Source organism: Trachemys scripta, chromosome 7 (assembly GCF_013100865.1).
Source record: "Trachemys scripta elegans isolate TJP31775 chromosome 7, CAS_Tse_1.0, whole genome shotgun sequence".
Classification (NCBI taxonomy): domain Eukaryota; kingdom Metazoa; phylum Chordata; order Testudines; family Emydidae; genus Trachemys; species Trachemys scripta.
In genome coordinates, this window is record NC_048304.1 from 15070100 (window position 1) to 15087271 (window position 17172).

Below are 17172 nucleotides of genomic sequence, written 5' to 3' on the forward strand. Positions count from 1 at the left end.
GAAGTATTGGGAGCATAAGCTTTTGTGGGTAAGAACCTCCCTTCTTCAGATGCAAGAAGTGAGGTTCTTACCCACGAAAGCTTATGCTCCCAATACTTCTGTTAGTCTTAAAGGTGCCACAGGACCCTCTGTTGCTTTTTACAGATTCAGACTAACACGGCTACCCCTCTCATACTTCACTCCTACAAGTTCTCCCACATGCATGGAGCAATTTGCGGAACTGAGGCGTAGTCAGCTACTGCCACCTTTGATTAAAAATGAAAATTTCCCAGAGTCCAATTTACTTTTCCAGAAGTGTTTGGGACACACACACACTTTGGGCTGGATTCACAAAGCAGCTTAGCTGTGGTGGTGAAGAGCATTGCCTTGGTTCCCTATGCAATGAATGGGGAGAGATAAGCATCTCAGAATAGGATTCACAAAAGTCAGCATGCTAGGCAAGAACCCACCTAAGCTAGACAATAGGAGACAGATGTGTCCTAAGCCTCACCTTCACCCCACTCAGAGTTCAGTGCCTCCCTCTGCTTGGGATTCTCGGTTGCCAACCTCTTGCCATTAGGCTCCTGAACTATTGTTTTGGTTTTTTTGGTTTTGTTTTGGGGGGGGTGAGGAGGGACAGCACAAGAGGTAGCCTTGGAAGCACTGCAGTCCCATGCCAGGCATCTGGATCCCTCAGCCCCAGAGCTATGCATCAACTTCAGGAAAGATAGGTGCTTCTTTAAGTCACCTGCTGACCCAGCAAGCATGTTAAGAGCTTGACTACCAGATCAGGCCCCTATACATGAGCGTGGGGTGGGGACCAGAATGTCTCATAGCCCCAGTGGTTAGGGTACTCACTGGGAATAGGGGACAGCCCTAGTTCAAGTCCCTCCTCCACCTGAGGGGTAGAAGGGATTTGAACAGGGAGCTGCCACCTCACAGGTAAGTGCCCTAACCACTGAGCTATGAGATATTCAGGGCATTCTGCACAGGTGCGGAAGGTTCACCTCTCACAGGCGTCAGTAAGTGTAGCAGCCACTGTGTGCTCAATTGCACTCGCACAGCCCAGGCTGCTGGAATCAATGTTTATTAAGACTGCACCGTGGCTACCATATGTAGGCCAATTTGAATGGTTACCATTAGCTCCCATCAAGGTCCTGCCCCAGGTCAGAGTCCCAGATAGATTAGTGTAGTGCAGTGACAAGGCTTGGAGACTCAAGTTGGAGACAACTTTTCACATGGAGAGACTAAGGATACACAGCCCTGGAATATTATAATTTCACCTGTTCTGCAAGGGATTTCCTTACCTAAAGGGTGTATCCCATTGAGCACAAAGATCCTGTCCTGTCTCTCTCACACATACAGACGCCCCCCTCTTTTCCTGTACGACTGGCGGAATTTTAACAGGCTACAGTTGTACATGCAGCCCCTATATTTAAAACAAGCCCCCACCCAAATCAAATGAAGGTCTTTAGATAAATTCACCTTCTCCCTTCACTTGAGCCAGACCTCTCCCCAGCTAACCCTTTCTTTTCTATAAATACACTGAAAATGGCACCGACATGACCTATTTCTATTCAACACACCATCTCCATAGCAACAGTCTTATGTTAAGTTGAAACAGATGTAACTGACTGCATGGAGACACATTACAATGTAAATAGTGTGAAACTGAATATTGCTTCAAGGCTCAAGACAAAGAAGAAGAGACCTTTTCTAGTCACCCTTCGGTCAGAGACCAAGGTTGTCATAGTAGCTGCATGAAAGAGTCAATCTACAGATGTGATTGTTATTCTTGCTTTTGTGTTTGCAAAATATTCTGCAACAAAGAGATGGAAACAAACACTCTATAATTATGCAAATAAATTATATTTCATTCTCATTCTTAAAACTAACTCCACCAAATATGAAATTAAATCAGGGTGGATAAAAATCAATGATAAAAAAAAAGGATTTTTATTTAAATCTGATTTTTTTGATAAATGTTTTTTGAGGAAAAAACCTACCTAAAGATAGTTTTAATTACGATATCTTTGAATTATAATGTATCTAATCATGGAATAGGAATTTTAAATTCTAATTCTATAGAATGAGACAATATATTCATGTAATGTTTAAGAAAAGTTTTGTAAATGAGTTCCAATAGTTCATGGATTAGGGACCCAGGTTTATGGGGTTCCACAGGCTTCTGTATAGATTATTTAGGTTAACCTTTCTATCTACCTAATGGGACTGAGTGCTCAGTCTAGAAGATATCATCAGAGATGCTTGAAGTGGGTTCTAGCCCACAAAAGCTTATGCCCAAATAAGTTTGTTAGTCTCTAAGGTGCCACAAGGACTCCTCTTTGCTTTTGCTGATACAGACTAACACGGATACCACTCTGAAAACTGTGGATGTGTCTCTCCAGAGGTAACTTGCTTGTTAACAGCAAAAATGTTTTTAAATAAATTAAAATAAATAATATATAGAAGTGAGAAATAACAGGCCTCAACTCTATTGCCCCTCGGCAAATTTGTGTACACAGAGTCAGTCCCTTACCTCTCTGAAAAAGGTGCAAAGTTTCAAGAAGTTCAATGAATAGAAGAAGATTGTTGGGGGCAGAATAGATCTGGACAAGGAGAAAATGTCTGTAGATAAATATGAGAAGCAAGGGACATATGCTTGTTTTGTTAAAATATTATATGTTTGCTGTTGAAGAAAAAAATCCAGAATACATAACATTGTTGTTTTAGTTAAATAAAACAATTAATATTAATTATTAACTTGTTGAATTGGAGATATTTATGAAGTCATTGGGAGGTGAACTATCTGCTTCAATTACCTTTGTTAAATGAAATAACCAATCATTCATTTTCTGATATAGCTGTAAAACGAATCTGAAAAGTTTTCAAAATAGATCACTGTTTAAAAAGTGTATAGTGTGTACCTTCTAAAAATGAAACCTACATCCATCTCCGAGTTGTGAAGAATATGTATTAAGGTTATAACAACCAACAAGAAAGCACTTTTATGTAGAAAACCATGATTAAATTGAGTTTTCCTGACTAGTGATTTAAATCAAATTGATTTACATCAAATCCACCCCGAATTGAATACATTCAAATTAGTGAATCAGAAAGTCACTAACTTTTTTTCTTCCAGCAGATAGCTCTCGTCTTGCTGGCTCTTGCAATTCTATCACAACTCACAATATTGATTGTTTTGCTCAAAGCCCCAGCTCCTGAAGTCCTCTGACTACATGAGAACCTCAGCTTTCCCTTACAAGAAAACAAGTAAGTTTCCAGCCTTTAACACTGGAGTAAAGCTTAGAAATGGGACCTCTTACAGGCCCAAAAAACAGACTGCAAATCGTGAGACTTCAAAAATAGAATTTAAGAAAAATCTCTTGATTTTTGAACAGCCAATGTTGGCAATATGGGACAATAAGAATTTTACAAGATGGGAATGTATATTTTAAATGATCACTTAGGAAAGGGCTCAAGATTTAACTGAGAACCAAAATTTTACTTTGATGCAGCTCCAAGAAAAGCAGACAAAGTTTACATTGCATTGAACCAATCAAAAATTCAAATGTTCAAGTTCTGGAGGTCAGGAAGTTTTTTGGGTTAACTTTGCAACAAACAAAAGGCTTCTCTCTCAACAACAACAACAGCAGGAACACTGGCAAGACTACTACATTTCTGCTTTGCAATTTACCTTTGAGCTTGCTATATGCATTTGAAGTGTCCTGCTCTTCACTTGCTTGTTGGCAACATATCTAGAACTCCAGAAAGACCTATGGGTTTCTATTTTTCTAGTGGTTCAGCAATCCCTTGTCATCCACAATCCCATGCAGTGTGTGCTGACTGTGATTTAAGTAGTCAGACTCCTCCTGCAACTTATTATCATCATAATCATACCATTTTATAGGGAAAAGAATCGGGGGTATTGTCATCTTGTATCAGTAGACAGCTCTAAATCCTCCAATATTCTGCAACTAGTAGACTACTAATTCCAAAACTATCCCAGAAGCGTGAATGCAACAGAAAATGTCCTATAGGACATAACATTTAAGTAACTCATGGTTTAGTGACCTCCTCTAGAAAGTATGATATTTGCCACACACAAAACAAACAAACAAAACAAAAAAAACAAACAAAACCAAAAAAACCCACCAACAACCCCCAACCCTGCAAAAGCACTAAATTGTCCTCCTTAACACTCACCTTTGACCCCCCCCTCTTTCTGGTACCTCTGAGCACAACCCCTTAGGTGACAGGCCTGGGAGGGAATCCAGCAATTCTCCTCTTAGGCTGGGTCTACACTACGCGCCTGAATCGGCGGGTAGAAATCGACCTCTCGGGGATCGACGCTCTTACTCCACCAGCGGAGGTGGGAGTAAGCGCCGTCAACGGGAAGCTGCAGAGGTCGATTTTGCCACCGTCCCTACAGCGGGGTAAGTCGTCTGCGATATGTTGAATTCAGCTATGCTATTCGCGTAGCTGAATTTGCGTATCTTAAATCGACACCCCCCCCCGCCCGGTAGTGTAGATGTAGCCTTAGTTGATTCCAGGAGGCTGTAGCCTGACTGCTCAGCAGGCCTGACTAGATTCAGCAGCCCTGTTAGACTTCCCTTATCCCAGAGCAGCCTTTTCAAAGCCAAGTACTGTTTAATCTCAACAGTAGGAACACAGGCTAACAAGAGAAAAGTGTTTAACACAATTAAAAGTCTGTACATACCTAAAACTCAGGCAGGCCTGCTCAGCTGCCTTCCCCCTCCACCCCGCTTCTGGGTCTGGGATTCAGTCTGATTCTCCACAGACCCCATCTCTCCCCCTGCATGTCACAGGCCCTCAATTTATCACACCCAAACTTCTTCGTTCCCAGTTTCCAGCCTCTTCTTTTCAGACCCTGAGGTTATGAGTAGGGATTCAGCATGGTGGAGCTAAAACTTCAAAGAGATTGACACCTGCATTTTCTTTAAAGTATCCCTTGTAGCCATACAGCAAACACAAACAAATATGTAATAATAATAAAATACAGGCAGCTTCTACACCCTTCACAATGACCTCTGGCAACACCCAAGAACGCTTCAATGTCAGGACTGCTGCTTATTATACAAACAATTGTTTAATTATTACCTTGTCCTCCACATTTGTTTCACCCTATGTTTAGATTCTAATTCTTCAGGGAAGGGAATAGGGATTTTTGTTATGTTCGCACAATGTCTAGCACAATAGGGCCTTGATCCACAAGAGGCACCTCTAAGATTAGAAATATCTTAAATTATAATAATATTGAACAGGTTTGTATACCGGGGGGGGGGGGGGGGGGGGGGAAATAGAGTTTGATGGTCTAAAACTTGATTCATAAATGGCAACATTCACCATAAAACTCCACCTGAATATTTTACTCCTGGTGACGGGATAACTCCAGTTTGAAGTCATCAGTCCACTGACATTTCCAGACCTAACATTAAATGCCTCCTAGAAAAAATGGAAAACGTACAAATCCATATATTTCAAATGTTATAGCTCCCTTGTTCTGAAACTGATTCACAAGTTTTCTTCTGACCCAAAAGCAAAAAAAACAACAACAAGTCAATGTGTCAGAGTTTATCTTCCCCAGACCTGGAATGACAAGCACCCCCTTCTTTACAGTGAATACATTTAGGAACCCTTTGATTTACATTGTATTGAGAGAGGAGTACAAGGTGTCATCCTTGTCACTTTCTTCACAGCAGCTGCACATAGAGCTGAAAGCTTGTGCATTTTCTCTTAACAGCTTGCCAACCTCTTCATTGCAAAGTATGCCTCAGTATCTTTCCACTGAGCAGAGACAATCCTTGTGCTTACTTGTTCTAATGTACATTTTTTAAAAACGACCCAGAAGTGGAGTAATAGAATCATGTAAACACCCCCCCATGCTGCTCTGCCATGAGACCTCTATTCTGAACACCCCCCCCTAACTACTGCAGAGTGAAATTAGAAGATCACACCCCTTAACTGCATATTTTATTTCACTCCCCCCCCCCCGCCACACACACACACACACACATACACACCAGCCCTGAGAACCCTGCAGTTCTTTCCAACCACACTCAGAAAACTGGGCTTTCAGGTGCTGTCACAACTGCATCTGTTCTGAAGACACAATGAACTCTAGACACTAACTCATTTCACTATGGCATGCAAGCAGTGGGATTACATTTGGTAAGGACAGTGCACCTGTACGTGCAAACATTTTCCTGCCCAACACACTGGGTGGATGCCAATCTCCTGGGCAGCCCATGATAACAATTCCAAAGCTGCCTCTATTCTCTGCAGGGAAGGATCCAACGCCCGTGGTGTTCTTCCAACTAATGGGTCCTTTGAAGGGACCAATACTGATTTCAGAAAAATCTGTACTAGATGAAAATCCAGCATCTAAGGAACCAGCAAGACCACCAAGGGGTCGATATCCCATTTGAATAGAGAGCCAGCAACTCCAGCACTAGCAGGTCAGTCACTTCTGCTGCAAGACATAGAGCTACTTCACCACAACAAGACCACAGTACACATTTCCTTGCCACCTCTATTAGCTTCCCCACCCCTCAATGGCTTAAACCAGACTCAAAGCTTATTGGGGGTGATTGGGAACCTCTGAATCATTCACTGTTGATCTCTCTCTCACTTGGATATTGAACAAAACCAAACCACTCTAAATTGAACACTATAATCATAGTGATACAGCAAAACAAATTTCCTATAAACTCTTTCTACAGGCTCAATGCCAATGAAGTACTCATAGACATGCCCAGCCCTTCTGAGTGCATCACCTATTTAGGATACTCCCCAGGAAGGCTAATTCTCTGTCTACACCAAAGTAACTTTTCTGGCTGCATCACCAAGTGCAAGTCATAGGTGCTGGAACTAGGGGTGCAGGAAGTGTGCCACACTCCCTGGCTTGAAGTGGTTTCCATGATATACAGGGTTTACCGTTTGGTTCAATGGCTCTTGCATCCCCACTATACAAATTGTTCCAGCACCACGGCTGCAAGTCTGTGTTTAGGCAAATGTAAGAAGATGCTCCTCCTCCGCCCCCCAACCCACATATAGTGCTTGTTCAAAACTACAGACATTTTCTTTACTTTCTTGTAATAGCACAACCAAGGCCTACTCTAGACTAAAAGTCCACAATTTCAAGCATGGTCCAATGGATAGAGCGTTAGACTGGAACTTAAGAGACCTGGGTTCTATTCCCGACTCTGCCACTGTTACACCATAGACAAGTCATCTGTCTGTGACTGTTCCCTCTCTCACTTTTGCTCCTGGAGCAGGGACCATCTCTCACTTGTATTGGAGCAGAATCTAGCACAATAGGGCCCTGATCTTGGAAGGGTGTCACTGTCATATTAATAAGTCACTATCACTGCTACTATATTCTCCTTTGTGATCAGGATTTCTTGATTTCCATGCAAATAGAAATCACCTGTTTAAAGCTGGATTCCATACTATGCAGCTGATTTGAAGGTTGTGGGGGGAAGAGAAGATCAAAAGTTGCTTTTCCACTTTTTCTTTCCTAGATCCCACACATTTTAGGGCATACTTTTGTCTAAACTATTAACAGCAGGATTAAAAATTGCCAAACCACAAGGAAGGCCAGTCACTGCTCCCCTGGGCAGCTTGCCAATGTAATCAGCGCAATATCTTTTTCCATGCCAAACCCGAGGATGTTCCACATGCCAGTGACTTAGAAGACATCCTAATAATAAATTCTGAAAAACAAAAGGACAGTCCTCTGAAAGTTACTCTAACCAAATACGGAAAATCTGTGTGGGGAAGCAACAGAGAGGACCAGTTTGGGCTCCATGCCAGCTCTTCAGCACAACTCTGCTTCTATTAGCATTATGGCCAATACCAGACAGTTTGGATACAACATCAAGGCAAGTGGCTCCCACATACACAGAATTTGTTTATACAAAAAAGCCAAAGCTAGGCTACAAAAGCACTCACTTTAAAATTCTATAGAATGAGGTTGGTTTGTTTAGCCACAATCTGCTTTGTAGATTTCCGCAGCACAGCACTAGGCGGCCAGTGTGGATTTCACACAACTCTGGAACATTCCCTGCCAGCTTTTACATTTCCAGGTATACAAGTGATCCCAACCAGGATCCAGTGACTGTATTTCTTCCACCTTCAGCATCTGCACACATCATTACTTATGTACTGGAAGCTTTAGGGTTTTTTTTAAACTTTATTAAAATTCAATATGGTTTAATACCCCACAATCCCCAAACTCTGACACTGCATTACAAGACGCCTAACAGCCTTACTCCAATCATATTTCTTTCCTTATATTAGTTGACAACAAAAAGCATAGCCTATTCTTCACTTTCAGGAATGATGGAACAAATTGCTGTTATGCCATTTGCAACCCATCAGATTCACATCTGTCAGGAGATGGAGATTTCAAACTATGGTTGAAAAGCCTCATCAGCTCTCCCCCTCCCTTTCATTTCCAGGTCTTGTTTCTTCATACGGCAAGTAAAAGCGTGCAGTGTTTAATTTTACCTAGTGTTACCATTTCTATAGCGCTCTGTATAAGTCCTTGCTCCTGGGCATAGCATTTTCCCCTTAAAGCACACTATGCACAGATTTTTAAGGGAAATTTAATACTCTGCTGCTCTTCTTAGCGCTATGCTGCTAAGGAGGAAAACTGCTCCACCTTAAGCAGAGAGGAAAGGTTACGATAATCTATACAGCACCAGAACATTACAGTAATATGCCTCTCTCTTGGGGGAGGAGGGGTATCAAACCACTTGTTGAAGGGTTTTGTTTCTGCAGAAAAATCCCACATTGCTAAGTTCTGTACTGCTCATTTTTAGGGTGTCCTTGATTTTATTTTATTTTTTTTAAAGGTGCAAGTTATTTATAATCACTGGCCCACCACTTGAACTTCTCCAGAGGATTGCCGCACACTTTTCAGGCATGAGATAACCCTTACAACACCTGATGGTAGGTATTATCCTTGTTACAGGTGGGCAAACTGAGGCCCAAAAAGGTTAACTGATTTATTCACAGCAGATCTAGGAACAAAACACAACAATTCCCATTGCCAGTCCCACTGACTAGCGCATATTCCTCTATGACCTATAATCTAGAGAAAGGCCTTTTGTCATGGGAAGGCATATTTTAAGTATGTGGGTTAATTTTTAACCATTCCCTTCAATCAGTAACTTTAGGCTCCTCTCAATCCACTTTATTTCTGATAAATGGGGCTTGAGCCAGTGAAGTGTGGGCAGGTACTGTAATATATTAGACTGCAAGCTCTTTGGGGCAGGGACCACCTTTCTGTTCTTTGTACAATGTCTTGCACAATGGGGTCCTACTCCACGACTGGGCTCCTAGGCACAGCCACAATACAAATAATAATCTTGGCCTGAGTCATTAATTTAGTCCCGTCTTATGTTTATTTGATCAAAGCGCTAAGGGCAGTTGGAATTGGAGACCAAGCCATGCATTTTTAAGGAATCACTTATTCCCAGTTTGAAGCCCAGGTCACTGGAGGTGAAAGAGTAGCACACTAACCCTCCTTACTACCCAACCCTCAAAGCCTATTATTCTCCTCTTTGTCTTACTGAAATTCAAATCCCCATTGCAGATCCCAATATTCTTGTAAATGGATTAGGGTACACAGCACAGCTTAATACTATTGCCTCAAGTATTAAAGCGTCCCTCTTTGTGGTCACTAGTCAGGCTCTCTACCAGTTGTAAACCACATTACTCACTGCTTGCTGGATTTCAGTCTTCACTTGTTCGCTCAACATACCCTCAAACACAAAGGAGTCTCCAAATTTCTCTGCCTAGAAGGAAAAAAAAACAACATACTGAATTCAAGCAGATTGTAAGAGTCCACTGGAAGTGTTAAGAAAGCATCAAATGGAAGCATTAAGGAGATAATAGACTTAATTTAATTCTAATAGGAATTCTGAGTTTGCTTTAAAGCAAACAATATACTGAGCAGAAGTACAGTGGATGAAAGGCCAAATTACCCAGGGACATAGTTGTTCTTTAATAGTCACTGAGATCAAGTGCAGACTGACTGAATTAGTGGAACAGATGGCAGCTCAAAGACAACCTGCAAACATTTCTACAGCTATTAATTGGAAAGGTTTTTAATTGTCCTGATTTGCTTTTAAAAATCAATACTGCGATGTACATAATATTAATAGTAAGGAATCTATTCCATTAACCTTCCTTTACTTTGGAAGTCATATGAAAATAATTAAGTGGCATGGTTTACTCATTCTCAATGCTCACTGGCTCCACATACTAAGGTGTTGGCACAAAACCCATAGAGGACTATTCAATTTAATCTATTTATCTTAACATTCTACAAAGACACCTCGTTATCAGGAGGAAAAACAAAAGTGATTAGCCATTTCGCTAACTCACAATACAGGAGGTGCACCAACACAGCAAAAAGTATTTTAATACCTGGGTTGGTTTATTAGAAGAGTCTAAATAGGTTACTGGTAGCCAATGACTATCTTCCTACTTCATTGCTTGAGTTTATCAAAACAGGCCACCCAGCTGTGCCCACTGTAGTCAGGGTTGCAAAACTGCTTCCATTGTAACCTTGTTTCCACATTCTAACAAGTTTCTGGAAGAATCAATTTTGGGACTGAAGATCCCCATACGTTCACCACTCAAAATCCAGATTGTGCAGAGTTTGGACAAAATCCGTTCAGCCATTTGGCTTAGCAACAGGAAAGGGGGGAGGGGGGTGTATGTAAAAAAATCCCTTTTCCTCCCTCAATCCCTTTCCCATCTGAAGAATTTCCAGCCACTTTTTTCAGGGACAGGGCTCGAACTAGAGTGCCTGAAGTTTGATCTTGACAGAGGTCTTCACTGAGGATTAGTTCCTTAACTTGTTGAAAAAAAAAAAAAAAAGTTAGTTTTGATTTAACAGGATTTATGAGCATCTGAAGATTGCAACTTGTGCGTAAACAAAAAGTTACAGAAAATAATCACTATTGGCCATACTGGAGCCCAAGCTAGCCTTTTGCTGGAGAAGAAAAGCTAATTAAGCTAGTATTCTGATTACCCGAGAAATCAGTTATGCAGACAAATGTTTTTAAAGACAACAGCTTGGCTGCTTCTCAAGAGCCTATGGATTCAGTGCTGTTTACTCTAGCTCTGAGTATATTTTTCCAAATCCCATGTACAAAGTGGCCTTGTGCCAGGGTGTTGAGTGGAACATCTACCCATTCCATTTGAAATCATCAAGCAGAGCCAGAAATAGATTTCATCCCACAAGATAATACAATGGGCATTGGAGTGTAAGGCACATTCCAGAAGCTGTTTGCAGTGAAGATCCCCCGTTCAAACTTAAGTGGATTAAGTGACTTTACCTCAATTACTGAGCCAACAGCCCAATGAGTACAAATTGGTTCCACTGATACAAGAACAGCCCTCTGCCTGAACTTTATGCAAGAAGGGTGAAGGGATTCTCGTCGTCCAAACCAGTTTATCAATAAGATTCTGCTTCCAAGAGCGGGCCTCCTCTCAGGCCTGAATAGTTACTGATAACTTGATTTTGGCTATATGGCTTACATGTATTACAGAAAGCACATCAGGCATGTTACCACAGCTTCTGAACTAACAGAAGAGATCTGGGCCTCCAGAGTGGGTTACAGTTTCTCAGAAGAGGAATGGATACCAAGCAACAAACCTTGTATTGCCCAGATTGCTAGAAAGCAGCTGTGTGTTTGGCCAGCCTGCAGTTTCTCCAGCTATCTCACTGTCTGGAGTACTGTGTCTTAAGCTCCTCCCTAGACACATTAAGGTGGTTTGCTAAAAGCAAGCATTTAGCAATCTCAATCAGGGCCTGTCTATACCAAGGATACGTACTGGCACAGCTACACTGGTCTTAACCCATGCTGATGAGCAGCACCAGTAAAAGTAGGGTTTGTAGTGGCATGCCTTGCTAGGTTAACCCGCACCAACTCAGAACATATACATTGGGGGGTTTCCCTGCTACATCAGCCTAACTACACCAAGACACAATTATAGACAGGTAGTTGGTTATCACCCTCACTCAGTCTTCATTGCTTTGCCCAAACTAAAGAAAGCCTGCCTGAATTCAGATACCTAGAGCCCTGCTGGAAATACAACACACCATATTCATATCTGGTCTAATGCTACTGAAGTAAACGGAGTCACATTAGGCATGAGTTTGGGCCAAGGTCTTCAGCATGTGCTGTCTGCAGTCTATTCAGTTTAAGATTATTTTCTCAGTAAACTAACTAAATACTGTGTAAAAGACATTTGCAGGGGGTCAACAGCCCCTTTTGTGGGGCCCCTTCCCATCTAGAAGAGGTTAAAAGCAAAAGTGTTTCATCTTGCCACCAATTTCGGTATAATATATTTGTTTCCAGGGCCTGAAAATCTACAAGCAAAATGTATAATGTGGCCTCCTTTGGAAAAAGAGTTCAGCCTGAATTTCCCAGAAGGGTTCTCTGACATACACCTAATCCCACTATAGAAGGTACAGTAGCTTTCCTCTTACCTCTGTAACATAGCCAGTGGCATTTACAAATTTCTCAAACTCCACATTGCTGACCTCATACCGATCCATATAAAACTGGCTAACATGGACTTTTCTAGCAGGCCATTCCCCATCTTGCTGTATTTCAGGTTCATCAGTACCCATTGTGAACATTCCTGTTGGAATAAGGGCCATCTGCAATGGAAACAGATAAAAATGACTGTAGCTATTTTCAATCCTAAATTAAATAGAGTTTGCCATTGTTTTTCCATCAGACTGGAGGAATGAGGGTCAACACTGCCTTGAACAACACTTTCTTCATGGCTATAAAATAGTTCAGTGATTAACAATTATAATATCTGGAAGGTTCTAGGTTTAAAAGTAAAGTAAGTGGAGATTGAGATTGTCTCCAATCTACCCCACTCTCACAGAGTTCCCAGGGATTTCAAACCACTGCTTAGGTCCAGACCCATCTCCAGATTAGAGAGAAGGATGCCATCTGTCACTGTGCCTCCTTTTTAAATGTGAAGTCTAAAGAGGCCATCAATGAAAATTGCATCTTGCTCATTACAAAAGGAAAAATCCTGAGTTTTCAATCTGGTGCAGAGAGAAAACTTGACATGTAGATGGACAGCATGGAGATTATGAAGCTGCAAAGTGTTCTTTTGAGGACAAAGCACAGCCTACCTGTTTGCATACTAAGTGTATATGGGATTTTATTTATGATTGATATGTACAGCATTCCATCACTGCCTCAGGTAGAGACAGTGCCTGCATCTCAACATTGCATCAAAAAAGATATATGGTAAGCTTACAATCAATTAATATTTCCAACTGTGCAAGGCTGGTCTGGAGCTGTAGCATCAGGCTCAGGAAGTAAAGACACAATGCCATGAAGGAACGCCACAACTCTATCTCAAGTTATAATGTCGCTTTATGGCTTCTAGGGAAGACACACCCAGGCTTCCCCCAGATGTGTGTCACTGCAAGAGAGTCCACTGCTAAACCCCGGGCAGGCTCCAGTCAGTCCCTATCAATAAACTGACAAGAGATCAGATAGTCTCATCCAAGAGACCCTTGAAGCAGCATGCAGTCCTCAGCAAATGAAAAGCAGCTTGCTCCTACAGTTCTCCCACCACCACTACCCCGCCACCTGACTCTGGCAGGCTCTTGGCTCCGTTCCCCCTGGGTATGAAACAAGAGAGTCCTTTTCCCATCCCTCTAAGAGCCACCAACCCTTCCTTTTCCTGTTTAAATACTTGCCTTGTTGAATTCAAGGTGGGGGCTGATTTCATGATTTCAGTCAACACAAGGACCTTGATTTAAAAATCAGATTTTAATCTTATTTTGCATTTGTACTTTTAAAGTTATTTTCCTAAAGAAAGATTTTATTGGTGATTGTAATAACTAAATATGACCTTTACACTAAATGCACTTTTTGCTAATCAGCAGATAAACTGTATCTATACACATTTATGCATTTGCAATATAATTTCAGTTTCTATTAAACAATTTCTTGAAACAAATCAAGTAAAAATTATCTAGCAGATTAAAAAAAAATACACCAGACACCATTTTCTAATGTAATAAAGTAAAAATTAAGAATCTGAGCATAATGTCACATTTTAAAAAGAAAAATGTATTTAATTTAAATTTAAGAAGTCCTTTTTAAGGTTTGTTTGTTTTTTTACTCAATTTAGATCCACCCTGTTGGAGAAGGAGTGGATTCAAGCAGTAGCCAGTTAGATTTGGATAGGTAGGTTTAAATCTAGAGTTGCCATTGGATGTTTTTCCTATACACAACAGTGATGTTGATGCCTCAGTAAGAAACCTGGGCTGGAATAGGGAGTTGCATCTCAGATTTATAACTCAATGGCAAAACAAACTGGGACAGTTGGCATCAGCCTTTGATAACAGGTCACTAAACAAAAAAAGTTATTGTACTTGTCAGTCTGTATGCAGGGTCTGACCTCCTTCCTCCCTCCATGATGTTCCTGAGCACATCAAGAGAGAGGCTCCCTTCTAAGCACCATTCCCCTCCACAATTAACTTCCATGACACAAGTAGATGAGTGGAATTGTTGAGGGCTGACTTGCACAATACTCACCCTCCCAACCCAGTCAGGTCTACAAGCCTTGTTTTCATTACATCTGAAAGTGATCAAGAGAGACTTGGGCCCCATCCTGTGACCACTCATGCAGAACTCACATTGGACTTAACAGGAGTTCAATTGGAAAAGCAACTGCAGAACAGCACCCAAAAAACCTAAACTAGCAGAGCCAACACAACAGAATCTAGCAGGAGATATATCTTCTTGAAACAAGCAGACAGCAGTTTTGATTCCCTCATGATTGATAACTCTTTGAAGTCTAAGAGGGCAAGGGATATAGATGCCCTTTCTCAGAGACAGTTCCTGAGATCTGCATACATAAGCCACACTTCTAGAGTGGTTGAGTTAGAACTACAATAAGATGGAGAAAAGTCCATTGGATCTTAAATATGGGGAGTTATACAGTTAAGATACAAAGAACCTTTCTCCACAATACCCATCATTATAAATTAGGCCCAATATGGACTTAAAGTACTTAACTTTCTGTTTTCCATTTTGAACGTGTATTATTTATGAAAATGAATAGACTGATGCTTCACTGCAGAATAAAAACCCAACAGCAGCTGTGGCCTTTGTTAGGATATCCATCCTGCAGTATGACCTACATTACAAGGGTAATTGTTACTGTAAAATAAACACATAAAGGAAGCCATCAAGTTGTCTTTCATCTGTAATGTCCATGGATACCCTTCTCAGACAGAAGCTTACTTGGACTTCCATGCTGATGCACCATGAAGCTGAGAACATTGAGAATCGGTGGCCTTCCATTTCTGCAGAATTCTAGTCTTGTATTGTTAGTTCACAGTGATGCTACCAGGTATAACCATTTGGACACAGTAATGGGCAATGGAGGAGTTTATGTTCCCTGTCCAATTCCTACTTCTCTATTCTTCAGTTTACTTTGTTCATTTAACAGCACTGTGTCCAGCCAGCTTCACTGTTTCCCTTCTCTACAGTAGACTTCCATTTTTGTTTCGCTTCCTTCACAGCAACATTTAACATCTTTTACAAGACGACAGAAGTTGTTGTAAAACCACACAGTAGGCAAAGGGAACTCAAGGCCAACAGAGTACCTGAAATTACTTTTCAGCTGGCTGTTATTTTTTTTTTTTTTTTAAACTGACTAAATTTGAAGTTGATCTTACAGAAAGGAGTCTAAATGCTTATGAATCATCTTCAACTCAACAGCAGTCTGGGTGATTGCACTTGTCTCGCTGCAAGTGGGTTTCCGGATAAGAAGTCACTCCTAAGTTTCCTGGGGACTTAAAGAAAGCCGCAATGGGACACGATCAGAGCTATATAACTGCCTACCTTCTAATCTCTTGCTGACTCACTGAAGCTAAAATAAGTACTCTGAGCAGGCTTGGGAGTCACAGATTTTGAGCTTGCTAGTCAGTTGTCAGTACATGAAAAACAAAGCCTTTTACTTTACAGCTCAGTGATCATGTCACCCCACAATCTAAAGAATTTTGACAGATGCCCTGTTATCAATGCAGACTCTGATGTGGCCTTTAAAAGCCTTCCTTTTGAACCCAATATTTGCAGGCACTCGCTTATCTATGCACCACAGACTTCTATCATGTCCTCCAAGTCCAGTGCCCTACATGGGACTTTTGGAGTCCGGTGGCACCTAAAGACTAACAGATTTATTTGGGCATAAGCTATCGTGAGTAAAAAAACCTCACTTCTCATAAGTGAGGTTTTTTTACCCACGAAAGCTTGTGCCCAAATAAATCTGTTAGTCTTTACGTTTTTGTGGATACAGACTAACACGGCTACTCCCTGATACATTCTAATTACAACACCACCACTCATTTTATGGCTCAAGCAAGCCATTGTTTTGGAATACAATCATCTTTTAATTGCAGGTGATAGTGTCAAAGTGACAAGTGGCCTCTTGGCACTCATTTGAGCCAAGAAGCACTGACTGACAGTGAGCGTGGAGGTGTTCAGCACTGAAGGGAAACAGATTCCTAAAATTAGTTAATGGATTCAAGAACCTGTTAATCTAATAACGAATAAAAATCTTAGCGTCTAACTTAAAAATGAAGATTGAACTCAAGGAAAACAAGGTCGTTGCAGAGAAACTAAATGAATTTTTTGCATCCGTCTTCACTGCAAAGGGTGTGAAGGAGATTTCCACATTTGAGCCATTCTTCTTAGGTGAAGAATCTGTCCCAGATTAAGATGTCAACAGAAGAGGTTTGGGAACAAATTGATCAACTAAACAGTAATAAGTCACCAGATAATGTTCACCCAAGAGTTCTGAAGAAACTCAAATATGAAATTGGACAATTAACTATAGCATGTAATCTATCACTTAAATCAGCCTCTGTTACAGATGACTGGAGGACAGCTAATGTAACACAGATTTCTAAAAGAGGCTCCAGAGAGGATCCTGGCAATTACAGGCCAGTAAGCATAATTTCAGTATCAGGTAAATTGGTTTAAACTGCAGTAGAAAACAGAATTATCACCTACACAGATGAACACGATTTCTTGAAAGGAACATGACTTTTGTAAAAGGAAATCATGCTTCACCAATCTATTAGAATACTGTGGGGGGGAGGGG

At 41.1% G+C, this 17172-nt stretch overlaps 1 protein-coding gene across 6 annotated transcripts in view; it reads right to left on the reverse strand.

Annotated features, from left to right (window-relative positions):
• SUMF1 (sulfatase modifying factor 1) overlaps nucleotides 1-17172 on the reverse strand; it is a 77943-nt gene that overhangs the window by 52050 nt on the left and 8721 nt on the right. For all 6 annotated transcript variants that reach the window (XR_004646680.1, XM_034777910.1, XM_034777905.1 and 3 more), the window contains 2 exons: nucleotides 12512-12685; nucleotides 9729-9803 (listed from right to left, as the gene is read on the reverse strand). Coding sequence is in view for 5 of the 6 variants with exons in the window: in XM_034777910.1 (XP_034633801.1) it covers nucleotides 9729-9803; nucleotides 12512-12685 (249 nt within the window). In the remaining variant the exon portion in view is untranslated. The remainder of the gene's footprint in view (nucleotides 1-9728; nucleotides 9804-12511; nucleotides 12686-17172) is intronic.